We start from the raw sequence: 22,957 nt of genomic DNA on the forward strand, positions 1-22,957 counted from the left end.
TGGCAGCGCCTATACTTGCAGAGCAGCTGTGCGCCACAAGAGAGTCTGAAGAAAGCAACGGCAGAGAGAGGCAGATAGCACACACGCAAATTACTCATATCATCACACACACACACACACACACGCAGCCGCGGAATGGGTGCACTCAACCACAAAATCAAAAAGGAAAACAAAACAAAAAGCCGAAGCGTGGGACGACCAGCGCACACACACTCTCATTACTCCCGTAAAGCAAAACACACACACAGAGGGAGAGAGAGAGAGGTCGCCCACTCAATGCAATAAAAACAAAACAGAAACAGTTACGGTGCTCCGCCCATGCAGCCAGGCAGGACGGCAGCGGTGCGTGTCGTGCAAAAGAGAGCACCAACGGGCCTGCATGGGTGTGCATGCATATATACAATGGGCACATTATTGTGTGTGCTTCGTGGGGTGAGGTGAGGGCGAGAGTCCATGCAAGGGGACACACACACAGAGAGAGAAGGACGAGTGTGTTTGCGGGCGGTGCACGGCTCTCTCTCCCTCACTCTCACGCGGCCACCACCGCAGCCGCAGCCGCACACGCAATAAGAAGAGGCAAGAGAGGGGAGGTGGCGTGGGAGACCGCGGTGCTGCCGTCACTGTCGCCAGGCGTCGCCGTGTCATTTCTCTTGGTGATGGTGACATTATCTTTTGAGGTTTCTCCTCCTACCTGAACTTCCGTTGTTGTTGGCGATGGCTCTGCGGATGATGCTCGTGGAGTTGTTTGTGTTACTGGTGGGTTGCTGGTATTAGGCGTTGGGCTTATAGTGGATTTCAGTCCCACGTCTCTCTTCTCTTTCTCCTTTTCAACTGCATCCCCACTATCATCTTGACTTTCTGCTGCTTCTTCTGAAGTAGAGGTGCCCTGTTTTGCTTTGGGTTCTGATCTCTCCTTTGGCTGCTTGTTGGGCACTGCGGTTCCAAGAGGCATTTTTTCCGAGTGCCGAACACCTTCTGAAGATTGAGTGTCCTGAGTGGATGGTGTATCAAGGGCAGAAGATAAAGAAGTGCCAGCCGCAGAAAGAAAAGAACCCAAAGAGTCCCCTCGAGAACTGCCACCATCTCCTCCACTACTTCCACCACCGGAACCCAAACTGCCAACAGCAGATTGATTCACACCATCAGAAGCAGAAATCTTCAAATTGGAACCTTCACCTCTTTTAGAACCTCCAACAGATCTGTCAGCACCAGAACTGCCACCAGGTTGACCTCGATCAGATGCTGGTGGTGACGTTGCCGGTAGTGACTGTGGCGGTTTTGCTGCTTGACCCGTTTCTCCCCCCTGTCCTGGTGCTTGTTCTTTTGCTGGTCCTGTTGCTTCCTCAATTGTTGGCATTTCTTCTGCTGGTGTTTTTGGAGATGGGTCCCCTTGGGCTTCCATTAGGCCTTTGCGTCCCCGTGTTCCTTCTGGAGCATCTTGCGATTGTTCTTTTCCATTTCTTCTTGGTTCTGCATTTTCCGGCTCTTTTTCTTCTAATTTTTCTTCTTTAACTTCCATCCCACCATGAAATATTGATGATTGTTCGACGCAACCTTTTTGAGGGCTGACGTTACTTAATTCTTGCGCATCCAACGGTTTTTCTGATGTGTTTGACACTCCATCGTTTGGCTTTAGTATTTTTGGATCTTCTGCATGACCGACTTGAGATGCAGACTGTGATCCCCTCGACAATTTGTCTGTTATTTCGTTAATACCATCAGAACCCTCCGCCACCACCACCATTGCAGCACCGCACCACAGCACGCAGAGGGCACACACCAGCAGCACACGGCCAGTCATCATCATCGCCATCACTCCTGTCACTTGCGTGTAGCCTTCAGCACAAACTAACGCCTCGTCAACGCAGAGCAAAAAACGAGGCCGTTGTAGCACGCACAGCCACACACCTTTACAAATGGCAGCATCCAGCAGCAACGCACACCGCACTGCAAAAAGAAGTTTAAAAGTCAAGAAAAAACAAGCACAATAATTAAAAAAAAAAAAAGACAGAGCTCCAGTGCGCATGCGTATGAGTGTGTCCGGGATGTGTTCAACTTGGCGGATGTGGGAACAATGCGGAGCACACAGCAGGGCAGCGGAAGCAAGCAAAGCAAAAAACGATCACCATAATTAGTCTTACCTTATACATCGGACCACAGTAGACGTACACATGTCCCTGTGGCTGAGTGCTGGCACGCACAGCCCACGCTCCCTTTTAGCCCACAGCGGTGCACGCCAGCGCGGATGCGGCGAGCAGCAGCGGGACACACACACACGCAGAGCTGCTGAGGCTGCCGTCGATTTCTCGAAGATGTGACGGTGCGTGGGTAGTCGTCGTGGTTGGCGCAGCGGTTGTTTTTTTTTTTTTTTTCTACTCTTACCAGCGCGTCTAGCTATACAATGCCATCTGAGTGCCGAAGAGGTGGTCGAGCAACGACAAAAGTTTCCTGCTATGAAGCAACTGCCGTTGAGAGAACTTTCCGAGGCGAAGGTCCTGTTCAATGCCCAGCCGTTGGCGCACAGCCAAGGTGCCTGGACATTCTAGAAGCAGATGGTGCAAGGTTTCCTGCGGGCTAATTGTTGCGATTGTGGAGGCTGGCTGATCCTGCGGCAGCAGAGATCGCCTCCTGGCACTGCTGTTTCGATGCCGTGTGGCGTCTGGGTTGTGTGCGCAGCGAATTCTGTGCTGTGCGGTGCTTCTCCGTGTGGGGAAAACCATGTTGCAGAAATCACATTTGAGCTCGGGAAGCGGTGGAGGATGTTCCGGATGAAATGACCGACAGTGACTGACGAGACCCGAGAATCCCGTCAATGTAGAATCACAGTGCGGACATTTCTCCTTCCGACGGCGTGTGAGGGTCCGTCCCCTTACTGGAAAGACGTCTTCCTCCCTCGCCGACGGGGGAACAGTGTCCGTCCCCGGTGCAGTTGGATCGTTGTTAGAGCGCATATATGCAGACTGTTCCGGTGAGATGTTGCAGAATCGGCATTGGTTCGTGCAATCTCTCACGGCCCAGTATAGTCGGCCCCAGAGCTCAGATTCCCCGCACCTTGCGCTAGCGAGGTGAACCAGTTCCTGACGGTGTAGAACTTCCTGAGTGATCAGGTCCTTACCGCTGAGATCTGATGGCCTTGTGCCGCAAAGCAAGTAGCGATGAGTGTCTTGACGAATGGTACTACGCCACTTGTTGGTGAGCTGGGTGGTCAAACATGTCAGCAGATCCGTATGCCATAAAGGTGCGATTCCTTGCTCCGTGTACTGTCCACTTTCCTTAGTCTGCGTCGCATGCTGATCTGCAGGCTCGCTAACGTGTACTCCACAATGTCCGTAACAAAACTGCAGGTGCACGGACCAGCCAGCACGCGTCAGTGTCAAGAGACGCTGCCAGAGCCGATCCTCCGTCCAGTGGGTATGACTGAGCGGGCCCTTGTTTAGAGCCGCTAGAAGGGAATGACTGTCCGTAACCACAAGCAGGGTTTTACGCCTGTGCTGGATACGATGGATACTCAGCCTTTCCATGGCCGGGAGCAGTGCACGGGATTCCGTCGTGCGGCTGCATGGGCGTGTGCCGCCGTTGGTACTGACTTTCTCTATTATCTTCGAGGAATGCAGTGATGAGAGCAGTATGCCAATCCCGGCCGAATTAGGAATGTCAACACCGCCATCCGTTGCGAGTATCCACGGTCCCCAGCGATGATGTTGCACCTTGTCGCGGTGCTGGGGCTTTGGTTGCATATAGGAACTCCGCAGCAGGGCATTGCTGCGAGCACGACGGAGACCAAGACGACTCCATCCCTCGAGAAGGTTCCACGCCATGCCCGGTGCGGGGAGGTGAAGCGGTCTGCCCGCAGACTGTCGGTCAGAACTGCACGGCCGTTTCGCTGCGGTCACTCCGTTGATATCCCCCGTTGCGGTGACGTCCACAAGAACCCTGGCCCGAGGAGGATGGCTTCATCACTGTTTGGCAGCTCAACATTGCAGGCCTCTCGTCCGTGAAAATATTGCACTTGCGGCGCGATTGGAGCAGCGTCCACCTGACACCGTTCTTCTCCAGGAAATAAGTAACCGTGGTGACGTGGCGACGAAATTATGTGGCTATAATGACTACCTTCAGACCTCACTGGGCGCGGTGGTGGCGTTGCCATTCTGGTGCGCCACTCTCTACCGTGCGAGCGCCTGTCGCTCCCTGGCACTGACCTCCTGGAGACCATTGCTGTCCGTGTATTTCCGCCGGGCTGTTCCAGCATTTGCGTGGCGAATCTCCACAACCCTCCCACTGCAATTGGCCAATAATCCGCATTTATCAATATCGTTTGTCGCTTGTGCCCGAAGAGATTATCGCGGGCGAACTGAATTTACATCGTGAACTCTGGGACAGTCATATATACCATCAAGGACTGGAGGCGATAATCTCGCCGCTGTTCTAATTGAAATGGATTTTGGGCTGGCGAATGACCCGGTGCAGGCAACACGGATCACACATCGCAATGCCTCGTCCCCTGACGTGGCTGCGTATTGCGCCCTACGCATCTCCCACTGGACATTCGCCCCTTACATGGACTCGGACCACTGCTGAATATCTCACTTGGTAGAGATGGACGATGGCACTCCACGACTAGCAAAAACGCCGCCTTGACGGAAGAAAGCCACCTTTGCCCTGCGCAAAGCGGGTTGGCCTGCTTTTACATCGTTGTGTGAAACCCTCCTTGCCACCGCGTCCACATGGTTGGATTCTCGCGGAGGCATCTTACGAGCAGCTGAGCGCCATATCCCGCGCGGCAGCCGTGACAGCTCCAAAAAGATATGGACACACGAAATGGAACAGGCCGAGTCCGCCGCCGAAGCAGCACACGAAGCACACACATCGCCTCACCCGGAGACAGCCTGCTTCGAGCCGAATGTACCCGAAAAAAGGAGGAACGAAATCAAGCCTTACGCCGTTGCTCCGCTGTGCTTCTGAAAGCCCGCGCGAAAAGACTTGGAGCCTCACCCAGCCCGAGGTGGCGATATCTTCACGGCATGGCGGCGCCGCACCCTCATCCTCTGGAATCGGTTGTGCTCCGCACTGAACTTGGCCGCGTTTGCGCTCTGCCTCGGCAACAGGCAAATCTGCTTGTCCGTCATTTTGTGCGGTTTCACGTGCCATACCGCCTTATACTGCTGCTGCTGCTCGCTGCACTCCTTTGGTTCCTGGTGGCTGGGAAATGGATCGGCCTTTCCCGCCGCATGAACTTGACGTGACCATCCGCGACTCTTTGCTTGGCTCAGCCCCTGGCCCCGGCGACATGTTGAATGAATTCCTGCACCGTCTCGGGCCCGTTGCTCATGGCACACTTAGAACGATGATCCACAACTCCCTCGAAAATGGCAGCCTGCCTGGCTCCTTGAAAAATCGAGGACAATATTCGCATTCCCAAGCCTGGGAAGGATCCATGCCGCCCAGAGAGTTACAGACCTATCAAGTCACTCTCTGTTTTACTAAAGTTAGCCGAAGGAATGACTCACCACCGTCTGTCGGCGTTATTGCCGCACCACCCACGTCAACTTCGGATTTGCACCTCCGCGTTCTGCATCGGACGTGGCGACACTTGTCATCGATAAAATTACTCGTGGATTGAATGAGTTCAGCACTGTGGAGTATGAGCGCCCTGGAGGCAGCGCCTCCACATGACACCCTCGTCGCCATCGCTCGCTCGTAGTTTTGATTGATTTTCCGACTGCGTTCGACACCACTGACCATGGGAATTTATTCTGCATGCTTGACAGACTTCCGCGCCTTGGCCTCGAACCAAACGCTGGCTGCACAACTACCTGCGGGGCCGCTATGTTAGGGTATGCACTCGTGAACAGCACTCCCGGAAACAACTCGCCTCAGCTGGAGCACCGCAAGGCAGCGTCCCGGGACCCCAACTCTCCCTCCACTGTGTGGATGATCTGCTGCGCCGCCTGGGCAACATCTATTCCGCCGCCGCTTTCATGTAGGCTGACGAACACACACTTGTTGCCTCAGGTGCGGGCATCCATGCCTGTGCTGCGGCAATGCGACCGGCACTGTCACTTATAACGACATGGGCTGCCGAGCACAGCCTGAAGATCAGCGCGGACAGGAGCGGGCCGCTCTATTCTGCAACTCCCCACACCGGCGGTCTGACGAGGACACCGCGGACCATCGTCTGTGCGATGGAAACACAAGCTGGAGGTCCCACTCGGTGCGTCTGCCCGGCAATGCGATTGATCGGGACCTCAATTTTGGTGTGCACGCCACCGCCGCTGCAAGGCAGATCGTGCCACGCCGCCATCAGCTGCGTCTGGCCGCAGAGGCGGGCGCGTCCCATCACACCATGCGATCCTTTTCGGTCGCATACGTTCATATTGCGTTGTTTCATGACGGTGGGGCAATTTTCCCGTACCTCGCTCCCGCCTGCCGCCGTATTGCGGAGTTACGGTATCGCTAAAGTAGTAAAGCATCCCTTGGCCCAAGCACACATAAAGAAAATACATCTGTCCACTTGGAATCCAATCTTTTCCCGCTCCGGAAGTCAATTCGGGTTCGTGCAATCACGCAACGCAAATGCTATACACGTCTCCACGACCACGGGGATTTGCGTTCCCTTATCTACTCGGAACCTATGTCGCCTTCAATGCATGGGAAGGCAGCGACATCGATCCCGCTTCCGAAAGACGCCGTTATTACTGAATCACGCCGCGTATGTAACATTATTGGGACACCCCACAACCACAATCGCGCTCCTCCTATTACCCAACATCGAATTTTCCTCTGGGACACGGTGAGTTGCAACAAAGTGGAATTTTATCAGCCACGCTTTGCCAAAGACGCCTCTGACGATATCAAGCGCACGGCTTTTGATTCTTTTTTATTTCCCTAGGAGATTACGATTTTGAATTATGGACGGTCGCTTCATCTCTCTCTGAACTCGCATCTGGATCCGCTGCACTATTGTATGGCTCCACCACGACAAATGATCTCCCTGTGGAGGTCCATCGTGCAGCAGCTGGCAGCCTCGCATGCTTATAGAGAGCCGAGCGCCTTGCCATTGAAAATTGGTTTAGACGTCTCATACTTCCTCGTCCGGAAAAATCCCAATCGCCCACACGAATAATGGTGGCGACGGACTCCCTTTCGGCAATTGAGGCACTCCGCGTCGTCCCACTGGTCATGCGAGACTGTGCCACTGAAGAGATCTAAATTATGCTGCTTTCCTTGGTGAAGCGAGGTCACCCTGTGGATTCTATATTTTCCCATCACAATGCGGTATTCCACGCGATGAGGCCGCTGACTAAGAAGCCGCGATTGCGCGATACCTCCCGCAAGGGTCGTCCCAATATGGCACGTGGACTTCCACACTGCAGTCAGGTGACTGTGCTGGAAGGAAGCCCAGGAGGAAGAGGAGGGCAAACACACCGCACTCCAGGCGTCCGTCGGTGTGGCGAGGACCCTGTTCCTGGTGTTGACCCGGACATCGGTCCCCGAGTGGCGGCACTGCGCGCAGGTGCATTGCGACTCCTGCCCACTCTTCGGTAGAATCGCATGCGCCCTGCAGATTACAAGCAACCTTTTATGTCGGTGGTGCCGTCCCTTCCTCACACTGAAGAGGCAGGACCACCCCGACCTCCTCCGGAACCCCCACCTGTCGTGTCGACCGCGTCTTCTCGTCGAACGAAGAGCAGCAGCTTGTCGCCGTTCTGCCAAATCTGTGGCAGAGTCTTCTCGCCCGTGCAGAATATGAAGGCACACGCCCGACGCACTAACCCTGGCACTCCAATCGTTGAAGGCCTCACATGTGGATTCTGCGACAGCTCCACGGTCTCCCCAACAGGCGCCTCACGCGCAGGTCACTACCGAAAATGTCAAGCGCATCAACGAGCAAAACACAGACACCGCAACTCCGCAGGCTCCAATGACAGCCGTAGCCCTTCAGCCACTCCTCTGCCGCAATCACCACCAGCCGCTGAGCCCCCGACAATCCACGGAAGGCCCTGCCGCACACGCTGTGGAAATGCCCTCGTCCTCGACAACTGAGCATCCGACTATTTGGGAGCACACCCTCTCGCACGACAGCGCCATTCAAGGCGGGAAAAACGGCCACTTTTCCACACACAGCCCGCAGGCCATTAACGAACAGCGGCCGCGAAGCATAACAAAACAAAAAAAGCGGCAGACTTTGGGGTTCTCCAGCCACAAGACCCCGCCGACCCCCTCGTCAATTCCTGAAGTGCAAAAAAACACGACCGCGTGATATGCCGTCTGCGGGGTTTTCCGAAGACTGTGCGTACGCAAAAGTCGCCCGCACTCCGCGAGAGTCAACAAACATATCCGTTGCAGCTCCCACGTCATGGCGTGTGTTTCTGAGCTGCATTTATTCGACGCTCCTTGCAGCGAAGTATTTTCCACCCAAACGTCCATGGTGAATGGCAAGATGGCGGAAAAGGCCGATAAGGCCAAGCGTACCGCACGCACCTCGGCCTGCATGATAAGAAAAGACTTCCTCTCCCGCTCCCTTCCGGCAATTTTTACGTCGCCGGAATCTGGAATGAAAAAAGCTCCACTTCCATGAAGCGATGCATCCACGATGTTGGCGGCCGATGCCTTTTCGGTGGGCTTGAGGTTCCGCTTACGGTTATATTCTCGATGATGTGTCGTAATCTCTCGCGCAAACCAACCGCTGCCGGCCGAAGGTTCGCCGGGGATGTCTCCAGCACAATCCCCCGGTTAAGTGCGGATAATCGTCGTCGCACTGCCCTGATGAAAAAGTAGTAGTCAAATAAACGCGTGCCAAAAATGGCCGCCGCATACAAAAAGCATGACGCCACAACCTCCATTCCCGCGATGGTTAAAGAATTGAGCGCCGGCACGACGCATGCAGACCGGACAAATTTGTCACTCAGAGATACCGCCCGGTGAGTGTGATCAAACTTCACCCCAGGAAGATGTACTGCGTGGCGCCAGGTTCGCGTTCCTCCCACAATGTCGCACCGCTTTTCGACCCTGCAATGCGTATATTATCGATCCAAACGCCGACACGCACCAATGGAGGTGCAGCCCAGAGGGGGTGAACCACCGTCGTCACCCCGCAATTGCCGAAGTAATAATAATCTGGAGAATTTCTGGGCTGGTCTTGTGTCCCATTGGGAGCCGTGTCAGCTCCACCAGCGTGCCGTCCTCCACGCGGCATCGAAAGAGATGCCGAGTCTCCCGCGGTAAAAGGACTTGAAAAAAGGACGCCTTCACATCCAGGCAGGAAGCGGCCTCAGCCATCACAGGTGGCAAATAATGGAAACTGTGCAAAAGAGGAGCATTAGCCCCTCAAGAGTCGTCTATTTTCTTGCCGCGTGGCCACGCAATCCATCGTCGTCTCAAACCGGCGGTTCTCTCCTCCACAAACAAGAAGGCGCTATCCATCCGCTTTTTGTTGCAGACGAAGCGTCCCCGATTATTCCTGCTTCATTCAATAATCGCGCGTCATAGACTGGAGTCCTCCGTGAGCTTCCACCCGATGCAAAGGAGGACGGAGGAAAATGGGACCGCCCGACGCGTCCTTGTCGCGCGTCTTGTAATGGTAGCAGCATGATTGTGATGAAAATCAGAGGAAAAAAGCTCCTCTGCTTTCAACCAGGGCTCCTGCCCTTCCGCAGCTTCTCCCTTCAAATCAATGCGATCAGTCAAAACACCTGGGTCAGCAGTGTGGTTTATTTCCCGGAATATCGAACTGTGTTCTTGGAAAGGTAGAACGAGTCGAAGTGCTTCGTCAACTGCGAGACCACGTGTGGGTCCAAATTGTATGTCTCCATGATTGGAGCAGCGTGCCGCAACGCACCGCGTTTTATGGAATGCGCCGTGGCACCCCAAAGAGCCAGAGCTCGCTCCACGTGGGCATTCGTCAGATTCGTGAGCTCTTCGTTGCGTCGAAGTGTCCCGCATAACGTTATAGTGTCTAACGCATCCTGCCCTCGTGCCCTGACGAACCGCAAGAAGCAGTGGGGATCCGCCCTCGCCGTCTCGGCGCCACGACCCAATCCAAAAACTAAGGTCCCGTCCGGCTCCAGTTTAAAATTGTTGGGAGTGAAGACCGCAATCTCAAACCAACGACTCGCCGTTATCCACGCAAGTCGAAAAACAACACGTTCCCTCCAATCGGTCCGGCTGCGGATAACTTGATTCATCTCTTCCTCTCTCACAGGGCACGCCTGCTTCGTCTCCGATGGCGCCGCAACCTTTTTAAACCTCAAAACCGCCATGCCCAGCGGGGTTCCATTCATTTGCAACATGGACCGCAGCTTCCTGGCGTGCTGCGGTCAGGTCGATGGCGCCACGTCTCACAGTGCCATCAAAAAGGCCGCACGGCTCTCCGCGTTGATCGGCTGTTCGTGCGTGCGACAAAAAGGTCGTAATTTGCCCGGCTAGAGACATTCTCTGCTCCCACGTTGACGGCGTCCACATTTCTCGGGCCACCTCGTTCGCCCTCCTCACGCAGCCGGCCCAAAGCGAAGACGTCGGTGATTCGTCGTACCACAGTCGAGCGTCGTTGGCGGATAAGCTCCACTGCCCTTTTCGACGATTGCGTCGGGCAATTCGAAACATCGGGCGGGACATCGGCGGCGCGGTGCGACGCCTGTGGGAATTGGTGGGAGGTGGTGGAATGAATGGGGCTGCCGTCTTCCGCTCCCATAAGCGGCGGGCAGCCCCTCTGCCGTTTTTGAAGGCCGTCTGCGCTGCGAGTAATTCCTTCTGGCCGTGCTGCGTACGTTGCACGTGGATGCGTCGCGTCCACAAATACGACACAATCGGCATCGCAACGATCGTTGCTGTTGCGTACGTAGACGGGCGCGCAGTTCGGAAATCGGGACGCTGGGCTCAGTAGTCGTCGTGATATGCAACTGGAAGGTCTGCAGTACGGCACTCAACAAATCCATGAAACGATCGGCAGGATCCCGTTCTGTCTCTAACGTGCGCCTGCACGATACCAAGCCGTCAAAGGCTGGCTGAACCTGAGCGTCCGCCTGGTGCCAATACTTATAACTGTATGCGCTCCGGAGATTAACGAAAACTTCGGAGATGCCCTCATTCCATACACGCGGAGCCCAGGTGGCGACCTCCAATGCAAGAAAATGCAGCACCTGACCTTCTGAACCGGAATCCTCTTCCAAGGGGACGATGGAGAGGCAACGGCAACAAAAAAGAAAAATGTAGTTTCCCGAATTGCTCTGAGAATTCTGAGTGTTGACCCGCCGTCTCTCCCCCGCGAGATTGGGTTGGGGAAACGCGGATGCTGACACGCCCCAGGCCATCAAACGATGCGATTGATTTGACTGTGTATTTGTGCCATCGCCGTGCATGCGTGGGGGCCATCTGGCGGCCCTCTCCGAGAGGTGGGCGCCTCTCGTTGACACAGCGTCTCCGCCTTACGCAAAAAAAAAGGTCGCCAACCACCGAAATGTTAGTTTCACGCGCAAAGCAGTAGTGGAGTGCCTCTTCCGTCCGAAAGTAAATCTGAGCAGTCCAATTCCGTACGTCCGCAACGGCGTGGGTGTAGTCCGAGCCTAATATCTGCCTTTCCGCAATTACGAGCCCTTGCTTGCCCCCCAACTCCCGGGTCGCCCCCACACGATGGGCAGGAGTAATTGAACATCAAAATTTGGTACTTGAAACGCCCGGCAATTCGCAAAGTGCCCCGCAACGGTCGAGCCCTCCCAGTGCCTGGCGATCTTTGCTGAAATCAATCGTAAACATGTCATGGTTGCAGCGACGGTTACCGCCGCATCCAACGGCCCGTGTTCAGCAATGAAGGTAAGCTGCACCTGGGCATCGCCATGCTGGCGTACCAAGTCCAACATACGGGCACCGATGTCGCTGCACTCCGTCGCCGTGTAAAAAAACCACTGCCATTACCTCACATCAACATGCAGGAATTCAGTACGGCTGTGAAACAAGAAACAATAAAGAAAAAATAAGAAAAAAGCAACTTCTTCGTACAGCTGTCGGCTCCCTGACTCCCTCAATCGCGGTCTCCCAAAAGACAGTGCGATAAAAGAGGAAGAAATCCCGCAGAGGTATCTCCGCTGCATCGATATACAAATTTATTTGGGCAGCCAGCCATCCTCGCAGGCATTCTTTTTACAAAATCCCATGAAAATAAAAAACATTGTGCGACCCCCACATCCCGCAAAGGCCTCCAGGGGCGACGGAGCCTTCACAGAAGTAAAAAATAAAACAAAATGAAAAAAGAATGTAGTGGTGCGACACTCTTGACCACAATCATTCTCTGAAAAGAAAGAGATTCTCTGACCTAACCCTGCAGACACAAAAATATAAAAGCCGTAAAAACACTCCCTAACATCATTCATCATAAACGCACTGCGCCAACCTCCTCAATTATTTCTTCAATCTTCTCGTCTAAGCTTTTCGCTTCACGAAGTTTCAGCATTTTTTGGATTGCAATATACGCCTGAGAAAACAATCTGTCAGCGCAAACTGGTACTGATGTGTGGTTTTCCAGAACTCCGCGATCCTCTCATGATCAACATCTCCCACACCCGGCGAGCCGACGACATCACATCTCTGCCAGCCATTCATCGGCGTGCTGTCTGCGTGCTGCACATAAATAATCTCCCACGACAATCCCTGAGCAAATTCCTCCCAACCATTAAAAAACTCCGATAGATACTGAGTGAACTGCCGCACGGTGCTGGTTTTGGTGTGATGCTCACCCGCCGTAGTCATCCGCAGCCCTACCAGCGTCCTCCGCGGTGTCTCCATGAAGAAAAAGCCGTCCACCAGCGGAAAGTTCCTGGCCACCGGTACGTACAGTACCTGATAATTTATATTTTGTTTCTCATTAATTTCGTCAACTCCAGGTATTTCACATATTTCGGTGGGGTGCGCTACAGGATTTGCTTTCAGCACAGTGTCCTGAATACCATGTGCTGGTGACCTCAGCTCCTTGAGTTCCTCTGCCATTGCACTGACAAACCCATCAAAGATGAGCGCGCACAAACAAAACTTTTCCGTACATTCGGACAAATGAAATTCCCTCGCCCCCAATACCAGCGAAAAAAAGCCTTTCTCACTCATTGCCTTTGCCAAACGGTTCGCTGATCGAGACCCAATGAAAGAACATATCGGTGCGTTACGAAACCTCTCAGCACCGCGCTCTGCTCTTATTCGGAAAATCCTCACGAGATTTTGAGACGGATCCTCAGAATACCACAGCCCCGCTCCCGGAAGTATAAAGTTTTTATCAGCATACCGAGAATTGATCGCTTCCAAGGCATACTCAACGGCATCAAATCGTGCATTAAAATCTTTCGCATGAAATATATGCTTCGGAATCGGCCCCACTTTTTCCATGTGTTTTTTCACCATCTTCCAGCATTCCGCTTTTCTCTCTGCAGTCTCGTCACGCTTCATCCATGCACACATCGCCTTCACATCCACCTCGTCGGGGCAATTCATGATGATTCGCGTGGCTGTTAATTCCTTCGCCCATTTAGCATAGTTGTCCAGGTTTGGGGATGACACCACAATCATGCCCCATTCACGAAAAGAAGCAAAATAACACGCTGGCGGTGTCCCTTGCCGTGCCACATCGTAGATAATGTACCCCTTCATTCCATTGTGCCACAAATCATACAAAAGTTTCTTGGATATTTCATTACCCTCGCATTTTGTCACCGTCTGGTATGTCTTGTCAAACACGTACGTCGTATCACCAAAACAGTAGACAACCAACTGGAGTTTCTCCAAATCGTGGTGCAGCAGCTGGTAGAGGAGGTACGAACCGGCAGCCATCGACTTCCCGATCCCGGGCGTCCCAATCAACACACGCTTCTGGGGCGTAAAGCCGGCCTCACCGAGAGTGCTGAACCATTCGGTTAAATCGTCAAGGACGATCCGCCACGCTCGCTCCACCTCACAGTTCACATAGCAGTCATGAATGGGTTCCTTCTCCCTCCATTTCCACGAGTACGGCCATCCCTTGTCCGAGGTGAGCACCACCAGCCTGAGACGCCCTGCACCGGATTGCTCCACGCTATCATTCTTTTCCAAAGTTTTGCCAACTTCCTTGAATGTCCATGGCTTTTCTGGTTTCCCCTCCTCCACCTTCATTCCCATTCCGTTGTCGTCAGGAACTTCCACCACATGGCTCCACCTCGCATTGTACACAGACTCGTACAACCCCTTCAGTTTCATCGGTACACTCGTCGTCGTTGGGTACCTCACTTCCTGAAGGGCTGCATCCAAAGTATCTTCCGTGATGCCATGAACACTTGCTTTTACCTCCGCAGCAGCCTCTGACCACCTCAGTAGATTGCGCACACCTTTATCGTAAAGGCTGCGTAAATCCTCGCAAAAACTCATTTCATTCCTTACAGCAATCTCCATCCTCACATAATTATATAATTTCTTTATTTCGCTCAGTACTCCCTCATCGTCGATGTACTTCTCAGGGTCCCTAACAAACTCCCTCAGCAAGACATTCCGATTGGTGTCCACGACGCCCATGCCGCCCAACTGCGCCGTAAGAAAATCATTCAGCTTCATGTTATTGGCGCAAACACTTTCTCTCAACAGCACATCTTCGATCTTGGTGAAAATTGTAAATTTTATTTGATGCTCCCGCCTTGCCCTTTCCTCTGCCTCCCGCCTTGCTTCTTCTCTCAGCACATAAAAGAGAGCTGCGTCGAGTGCTCCCTTTGCAATTGGAATGACCGTATCCTTTCTTTCAAAGTCCCTCCACTGTGCAAGCGAGAACACGCCTTCTCCTTTCAGTTTATATGCAGCCTCCAATAGTATTTTCGTCTCTCGGCATAACGGCGATTCCGCTATTGTGCACAATGACGTTTCGCCGTTGGAGAAAGAAAAAGGGTTCGTAAGAAAACTCTCCATAGAGACGTCCTCATTGGTGTCCACAACGCCCATGCCGCCAAAAAAATTACGAAGGAATTCGTTCAGCCCCATGCTGGTGATGCGTTCCTTTCCCTCCAGCAGTACATCCTCCACCCAACTGTCAAGGGTCCAGTTCGGTTGCTGCCTTTTCTCCACTCCTCTGCGAGTCGCATCGGGTTGATCGGTCTCAGTATGGAAGTCCGACCTCGCTCTCCTCTGACGATCTCCTTGCGGCAAAGTAGGCGCTCGACTCTCCACATTGCCGCCTTGTACACTCTCCGGCCTTCCAGACATCGTTTCTCCTCGTCTTCCTGGTTGGATTGAGTTAAATCTAAACAATGGCCACCAAACAAGAAGGGCGAATGAAAAAAAGAAATACAACAGGCACAGTCATGGCTCGAAGCCACAACAAGGGAGTCATCTACACAGTGTGACGGCACAGTATTCGACGCACACCACATGCACGAGGACCATCACAACGATATGTGGATGCCATCCACCCAGCACAGTGTTGGTGAGAGCCAACAACAACAACGTGGTGCGCACGGAGGATTCCTCCACGCATACCGCTCGCCACGGTCCCACACCCGTGTGGCACCGCCGTCACCGCACAAACTCGGCAAGAGGACGGGGGCACACCGCCACTGACACGCACAAAAAATAAAAAGTAAATTCGGTGCAGCAATGGCCACACGCAAGAACCACAAATCATACACACCGCAACAGCGATGCATCACGGTAATCCCCCACACAACAGAAAAGAGTGCAATTACATGCTTTATAGAAAATATCTGCGGTGTGCATGGCAAAAGAGTGCCGTGACGCTGCCTTTCATATTGCATTCGCCATTCATGTATCACTTGGAAGCACGCAGCCACCACTCCTCCGTTCAGCTCCCCGTGCTGCTCGTGTCGCTCCACTGGAGGAAGTTGTCACCGCACATCCCCCCCACCGTGCACTGCGGAATACAAATCAACCACACGGCATGGGTGCGGTGCCGCCCCGCCAATAAATCCCAGGAACCTCCCCACTGCCTCGTGTGGCACGGACGGCAGTATCATGATGCCTGCGAAAGGCTTTTTTTCCAAACAAGAACGCGGCCGCACCACACGCCCGTAAAACCGTTTGGTCCTTCGCACGCAAAGGAGTTGAGCGGGAGAACAGCAGGAAAGGCAACACCCGCAACCATGAGCAGCACGCACACGCAAACACACCGCTGCCCCGCATATCACCAAAAATAAAAAGACCAAAGAAACATGTCACATCCCAACTACAAATCGCAGGTGCGGTTGCAGCACACACTCCCACCTCCTGGGCGTGTGCGGCCCCTCGCTGCTCGGCGCTCTAAGTGGGATCAACAAAAGCACCAATTCGAGAACATTCGACCACCGCCACAGCAGTCACGCTCCCCATTTCTCACAAAGGCAAAGGCTTGCAGTGGCGCAGCGGACGGCGGCACGCACAGTCGCAGGGTAATGGACTGCCGCGGGAATCACGCAACGACGATGCGCCCCTCCTTTGGGAAACCCAACAAAAACATGTGTCGCGCAGTCCCCGTGAGCAACACACATTGAACCGTATTCAGCTCCACTACTGTGGCCATCCGCACTCACAGCATGAGTGCGACAACGCAGGCCAGGAAGCACGAAATAACACCACGCATCCCTCCCATAAAGATCAGGCGGAGTCCGTGCTGCCTTCAACAATAATTCCACCCCACATCGCCCCTCTGCATATCCGCAGCAAAAAGGCCCACACGGTGTACACTACATTACAATTTCCTAAAGAGCAAACCGGATCATCAGAGCGCTGCCGTCTTCTCAATGTCGAGTAGAAGCTCTCTGATCATTGTCGCCGCCAGCCTGCGGTATTATGGAGGAGCATTACATTCTCGGCAAATCTCTCCATTTCCCTCGCTGTCGCGACGCCGCAAATGAAGTGACGTCCCACAAGTGGTTCCGACCGGTCTGAAGAACGTGACGTATCAGACTCACTGAAACTGCGCGTGTGTGTGTTATTACGGGCGAGCGACACAATGCTCTTGCACATCCATTTATTCCGATCCTGCGCAACACCATATTTGGCGGCGCGGAAAACGTTGGACATCAAACACGCACAAATCGCACAATGAATGCCCCTGGAAAAAATAATAATAACGTCAACACAGACACAGCGACCGAACAGATTAACAAAAGAAATCCAACCTCCGCGCGTCCTCCCGCAAGAAGGTGAAGACACACACGCTTGTCCACTTAGCTTCACTCCAACTCCTCAAAAGTTGACAGGTCCACGGCACGAGGAAACACGCCACTCATCCCTCGCTCCCTGTCACGAGGCATGGCATTGTGCATATCCAGTGCATCCGCATCACCCACATACGTCCCTTTGGGGCATTCGCCTCGGTAGTCATCAAGCACGCGCCGCTAGAAAGTGTACTCCCAGTCTATGCTGCATCTTCTGAGCGACCTTGCTGCCTTGCCGCACAAACAAGTCCACAATTTACGCATTATGACTGCAGACACGTGCCCGTGGGGATCCCCGCCCTTTCCCTCAGCCTTTCAAAGGGCGTGCGCCATACAAATGCCGGTCATGGGGCAGACACACACAGGCGCAGATACCCGTGACAGTGAGTGAGATACTCGCCGCAGAATGAGGTGCCGCAGGTCTCCGCTCACTGATCCAGATTGACCACGCTAAAGCCCACAATTCCCGTGGGTTTGGCATCCCAATAGTTCGTCGTGACTCGTTGACTCCCATGGTGAAGGAGTGCCAAGCAAGCAAGAACCAAGAGCCTGGACACTCTGTGGAGCCAAAAAGATAGAAAACGCGGGCTGGCGCGGGCGCAGCTAAGCGCCATGGGAGAAACATCTCGGCTCATCCCGTGGAAAACACTTCACCAACTTCATTGCAACATTGGCCTCTTGCTTCGTGGGTGTGTCACTTCTCTCTTCACTCCGTGCCAGCCTCCGTTCAATTCCCCACCCAGCAGCACTAAAAGTCACACTGCGCTGCCTCCGCACAATCACGCTTCGCGGCCAATCATTGTGACGCACCTCCGACCGCAGTCGCATCCCACCTCGAAAGCCCTCGCACCCTCTTCCGCCCTCCTGTGCATCGAGAGAAGACGCCTCTCTCGCGGTCTTCGCGTCCTCCCCAATAAAGCTCTGCAGTTGTGCTCAAACATCACCGGGTCTCTTGCCAAGAAGGAAACCGTGTGCGACGCGACCAATGTGACCATACACAAATTTAAAAAACGTTTTATAGGCTCTCTGGAGTGCCCTGCGTGCGCCCGCATGTACGATGGGAACACACACGATGCAATTCGGGCGAGGTCATCGTTCCAGCTCGCATCCCCACCAGGTGAGTCATTGACGGCTCCATCCCGCTTCACGACAGGTCAAACAACAGTGCACAAGTAAGTGCGCCGTGCTCTGCATTCACATGTGGTTCCCCTTTTGGGTCCAACGTCGTCAGGTGGTGTAAAGAGACGAGTCGCATTATCATTCTTCCATTTGCTGCTGCTGCCGCCTCATGTCCCGTAAGGAGCCGCTGATCCCTCTCTCTTTGGCGATAAAGGGCCCTCACGCATGGGATGCATCCCGCCTCGTGTGGCATGAGGAACAGCAGAGAGTCCCCAACGTTGCCAATGCGGGATTGACCGTCCAGTGCGGTGAGTACAACACGCTGGATCTATCTGAGGGTCGTCGTGCACAGTTCAGTCCGTCCGCGGCGGATACAATCCTCGGGCAGCCACACCTGTGCAAAACAGAACACCCTTCTGGAGAACGCCGAGCAGCTCCACCGACGTGTTGGAAAACCCACAAAAAGAGGGCCGGTCAACCTGCGGCACATTACCGTGCAACTTTAATATCCTGACATCGAGAAGAGCGTTTCTACCTGAGAGTGTTTGGCCGCATCGTCATCGTCATCACTGCTCAAATCATCTCAACAGGCAACAATGGCATCGCTCTCGTATTGCACATGCCCGTTGGCCTCCTCCACCCGCCGCCTCACGTCCGTATGAATAAAGTCTCGTCATGCACAGCGATGCGCCCCCTCGTTTCAGATAAATACCAATATTTTATAGTCACCAAGGTAGCAGTCCAGTTCTCCCTCCACAGGCACACCTCATAGAGGACGTCCTTCCGTTCTCTTTGCCGAATCAACGCACCGCACCCAGTGGATAAGCCCTGGTAGTTCCACCAAAAAACAAGTGTTCAATCCCCACAGCAGCGAATACTCTGTATGATATGAAACGCACAGTTTGTTGTGCTAGTGCACCGCACCGTCGGCCGCCTCGCAATGGTGCAAAGGTGTCATTCCACTGCCTGAGTGAGGCCTAAGCCCCACATTACACGCACACAGAGAAGCACACGGCGCATTTGAAAATATATTAATATTTTTTCACGGCACATCTATGGGAAGGAGCACCACCCCCGTATGCATGTTGGCAAAGCAACGGCCACACAACGGCGGTGCTAAAAACACGCATCCAGAAACAGAGGAAAGAGAAGAGGGGTGTGGAACACCCACAAGAAATGATGGATAGCCCATTTCAAACTGGCAGCAAAGAAAAGAAAAAAACAGCAGCAGTAGTACTGGTGGTGGTGACCATCATCTCCCCTTTTTTTTCTTCCCTTCACTCGCTAGTAGCCCAAACACGTGGGGTTCAAAAGTCCTCTTCACACAAAATTGTGCGGCAGTTAGCCTCTCTCCAACCAGCCGCCTCAATACATCCAAAAGAGCACACAAGAAAACCACAAATAGCCATGGGGAAAAGAGAGAAAAACAATAAAAGATCCCACGGCATTAGTACGGAGGCGGAGCGACACGCTTTTCGCACAAGTAGCCGTAAAGTCGGCCAGAGAAAAAGAGATCCAGGCCCGAGCAAACTCGGACCTCATAGGCGGTCATTGTGCTCCTTTGAGACTTTTCAGCCAGCTCCTGTTCCACCCGAAGGAAGAGGGCCGGCGGAATGTGATCCTCGCCGCAAAGAGCTGCTGCATCGGGGGCCAAAGAAACAAATCCTCGCATATTGCGGATGTCAAGTGGGACACACCACCGCATTTCCACGTCATTATCGCTTGGCTGCGCACGTGCGTCTCTTCACGTACCCCGTCGTTCCTCAAGAAGCCTTTCCGCAGGAGTCCTCAAATGCAGTGGACGCTTGAGAGCAACAAGCCAAGCCTCGCAATCGCTGCCAGCCTCACAAACCATCTCCAATGATTTCCCACCGCGAAGTAAAAGTGCGAATGCGCGGTGGTTGTTTGTTCCAAGGCTGGACGAAGTGATGTTTTGCGTGGCATCATGGCGGTGCGTCCCATTGTCAAAAACTGCCTCCTGGCGTGTTTTTGCCAGCTGTGCCTCGCCGCTGTGGTTCACAAATGCGGTTGTGTACAGGCCGATGAGAACTTTTTCGATGTCACATATCCACATGGTGACTGGAGGGCGTTTGCGATTCAACGGGAATCCCTGATGGTCCAGCTCACAGGAATGAATACGTTTGCAGTCCTCCGAGAGAAAATATGGGCGTCCGCGAGCACTGCCCTTGCTTGATATCTTTGTCACGCGGACCCCGTTGCGTAAGTAATTCAGCACCTGATCCACAACAGAACTGAGGTGGCGCTCCGTTGTCTCGGCATCATGCAGTTTTCCATTTTTCTTTGCCACGTAATCATCAAGCATACGATGTCAATGCACCTCGAGTCCTCGTCCCAGCCTCTCCTTGCGGGCCTGTTCCTCTTCAGCGCTGGCCAAGTATGCCTGTTCCTCTTGCGTGAAGCCCTCGTCAAACTGGCGTCAAATGATGCCCGTCTCCTCCGGACTAACAGGAATGTCCTCAAGGGAAATGAGCCTCGGCAAATACTCCTCGATCGTTTTGGTGTCGGCAGCAAGAGCCCTCTCGGCGGCGTCCTCCTTGGCTGTCGCCTGCTCACGCTTCTTCTTCCGCTCCTCGGCCAAGGGACGCACCTGTTCCGGGAATTTTGCATTTATTTCCTTAATCTGATGAATCCACTGCCTCCGCTGGCGACACCGCTCCTCCCGGACGGTCCTTCGCACCGCCTCAATGGAATGCCGCTCCCGCATGATGGCCTCTCGCCCCCTCGCCCCGTCAAGTTGAACCATCTCGAGCTGCTGCTCCTTCGTCCAAATGGCGCTCTGCCATAGGCTGAGTTCTTGCTCCGGCTGCTGCATCGCCTGCCGCAACCTCTCCGAGGCGCTCTCCTCGTCCTGTTTCCTCGTTCAGATCTTCTCCAGCGTATGCTCGTACTCCCAAATGCGGTTTTCGCGGTCGGCCTGCAGAGCACCGCTCTCCCGCTTTTTCGCCTCCAGAGTCCTCTCAATTTCGTCCAACGTGGCCCTACCTCTCCGCTCAAGCTCTTTGATCATCTTCCCCGCCTCATGCTTGAAGCGCTCGCGAACCACACTCAGCTGCCGTTCCCGCGCCTCCTCACGGTTGCTCTCAATGGCGTTGACGCGCTTCATCCCTTACTCCTTTATGCCTGAAATGGACTGTTGGATTCATGGCCACAATGCCTGTAGTTGTACACGGCCCGGGCAATCATGAGTTCATCCCGCAACTCCATGATGTCCTGATCAAGACGCCACTTGTAAACGGCAAGATCCCTTGTGGTGGATCCAATTCCGGTCGAGAAAAGAATATTGCCAACACGACAAGTCGTGGAGAGACAATGGAACGATTCCTCCGCCCACACGGCATCCGAAAAGGCGTGAGCCAATAAAGCCGTCTCGGTAGAACCAGTGAGGCTATTGTTGCGGTTGCCTTTTTCCGTGTTGTACGCTCGGCGCAACAACTCACTGAGTTCTGACATGCCGAAGGGAATGCACAGACGACGGCGGCGAATGCCGGAGACAATTTCTGCTCCCGACACCAGTGCTCGTTGGGCCCCTTCGTAGTGTAGCTGCGCGGCGGCATCAATGCCACACAAAGCGGGCCGTCCGGTATCTCCCAATGCGACAAATGTCAGGGAGTTTGCATCCATATAATCTACAAACTCCGCCTCACCATCATCGCGGCAAAGCTGAAAAACGACGGTGTCGGGCAAATACGAAGGCATTGCCTCCAGCTCAGGCATTGGCTGCTTTTCAAACAGCACGGGGAAAAGCATTTCTCATAGTTTTTGACAATAGTGTCCATCGCCGCTCGAGCGTCGCCGTCCAATGAGACACGAATTCGCGCCGCCATTCGCACACGCGGTCCCTCCCTCACGGAGCCCACAATAACTCCGAGCTCGTTGTCGGCGTCAAGAAGGTCTGCGCGGTGCTCTGTTGACCCAATGACGTGGCATGAGAGGGCAAAAATGCCCTTTTTGGCGCCCAGCCGAATAAATTCAGTGATGACGCAAGCAGCATATCCTTCTCCAGCTGCAGAGCCGTACATGAGTTGTCGCTTTGGTGACGAACGCACGCCGTAGCTGATGGCCACCGTGTTCTTGCGTTCCTGAGTAAAGTTGGGGGCGGCAGTGGCACACAATTTTCGGAAGAGTGTACTTGCGCCCGGCACGTCCAACGCCAAATCGACGTCAAACAAGACCTCAGCAACCGGAAATCCGGCATCCCTCAGGGGCTGGGGGCAATTCAACCGCACCGTGTTGCCGTCCACCCGCATTGCCGCGGGGAGCTGCGAGAACGGCGTCGTGGTTTGGTGGGAACAGGAACGGCTTTCGCCTCCATTGGAAGAATATCACATTGAATGCTGCGCTGTGCGTTTGTTGCATACACAGAGAAGAGGGTCAAAGAAAGAAAGAAAAGAAGAGAGAAAGAGGGAAACAACACTAAATAATCTTCTGGGCCGCTGACCGGATCCTGAAATCACCTCAAGAAACCAAACAAGAAGGGAAAAGGGGTAATACAGAGGTAGTTCATTGCCTCAATGTCTTCTTCTGATTAAATATATATATTCTTTTGACCGTTCGATTTATCTTTTGAACTCAGGTAGGATCAAAAATATTATTACCTACGAAGTGGCAGGCTTTGGGGTCCTCCGAACACAAGATCCCGCCGCTCCGCTTCGCAAGTTCCACCCCTT

General features: G+C 53.7%; 2 protein-coding genes and 3 pseudogenes across 2 annotated transcripts, besides 13 other annotated features; all 5 read right to left on the bottom strand.

Annotated features, from left to right (window-relative positions):
* Positions 1–116: part of a sequence feature (heterozygous, non-Esmeraldo-like haplotype) that runs on past the window's edge.
* Positions 104–127: a microsatellite.
* Positions 117–2,174: a sequence feature (areas not merged during assembly with more than two copies in the genome that could not be assigned to a particular haplotype).
* Positions 530–1,813, bottom strand: Tc00.1047053506001.50 (mucin-associated surface protein (MASP), putative; the record flags this gene model as incomplete). The annotated part of the gene is made up of 1 exon (XM_809094.1): positions 530–1,813. The coding sequence occupies one exon, from the start codon at positions 1,811–1,813 to the stop codon at positions 530–532; it is 1,284 nt and encodes a 427-aa protein (XP_814187.1).
* Positions 2,175–2,946: a sequence feature (heterozygous, Esmeraldo-like haplotype).
* Positions 2,947–7,242: a sequence feature (areas not merged during assembly with more than two copies in the genome that could not be assigned to a particular haplotype).
* Positions 7,243–8,171: a sequence feature (heterozygous, non-Esmeraldo-like haplotype).
* Positions 8,172–22,957: part of a sequence feature (areas not merged during assembly with more than two copies in the genome that could not be assigned to a particular haplotype) that runs on past the window's edge.
* Positions 8,174–8,215: a mobile genetic element.
* Positions 8,174–12,147: a mobile genetic element.
* Positions 11,966–12,146: a mobile genetic element.
* Tc00.1047053506001.90 (retrotransposon hot spot (RHS) protein, putative) lies at positions 12,439–15,201 on the bottom strand (the record flags this gene model as incomplete). The annotated part of the gene is made up of 1 exon (XM_809095.1): positions 12,439–15,201. The coding sequence occupies one exon, from the start codon at positions 15,199–15,201 to the stop codon at positions 12,439–12,441; it is 2,763 nt and encodes a 920-aa protein (XP_814188.1).
* On the bottom strand, positions 17,164–17,664 carry Tc00.1047053506001.101 (annotated as a pseudogene).
* On the bottom strand, positions 17,808–18,836 carry Tc00.1047053506001.111 (annotated as a pseudogene).
* On the bottom strand, positions 19,717–22,602 carry Tc00.1047053506001.120 (annotated as a pseudogene).
* Positions 22,637–22,957: part of a mobile genetic element that runs on past the window's edge.
* Positions 22,664–22,698: a microsatellite.
* Positions 22,707–22,933: a mobile genetic element.

Source organism: Trypanosoma cruzi, assembly GCF_000209065.1.
Source record: "Trypanosoma cruzi strain CL Brener chromosome Unknown tcruzi_1047053506001, whole genome shotgun sequence".
NCBI classification, from domain to species: domain Eukaryota; phylum Euglenozoa; class Kinetoplastea; order Trypanosomatida; family Trypanosomatidae; genus Trypanosoma; species Trypanosoma cruzi.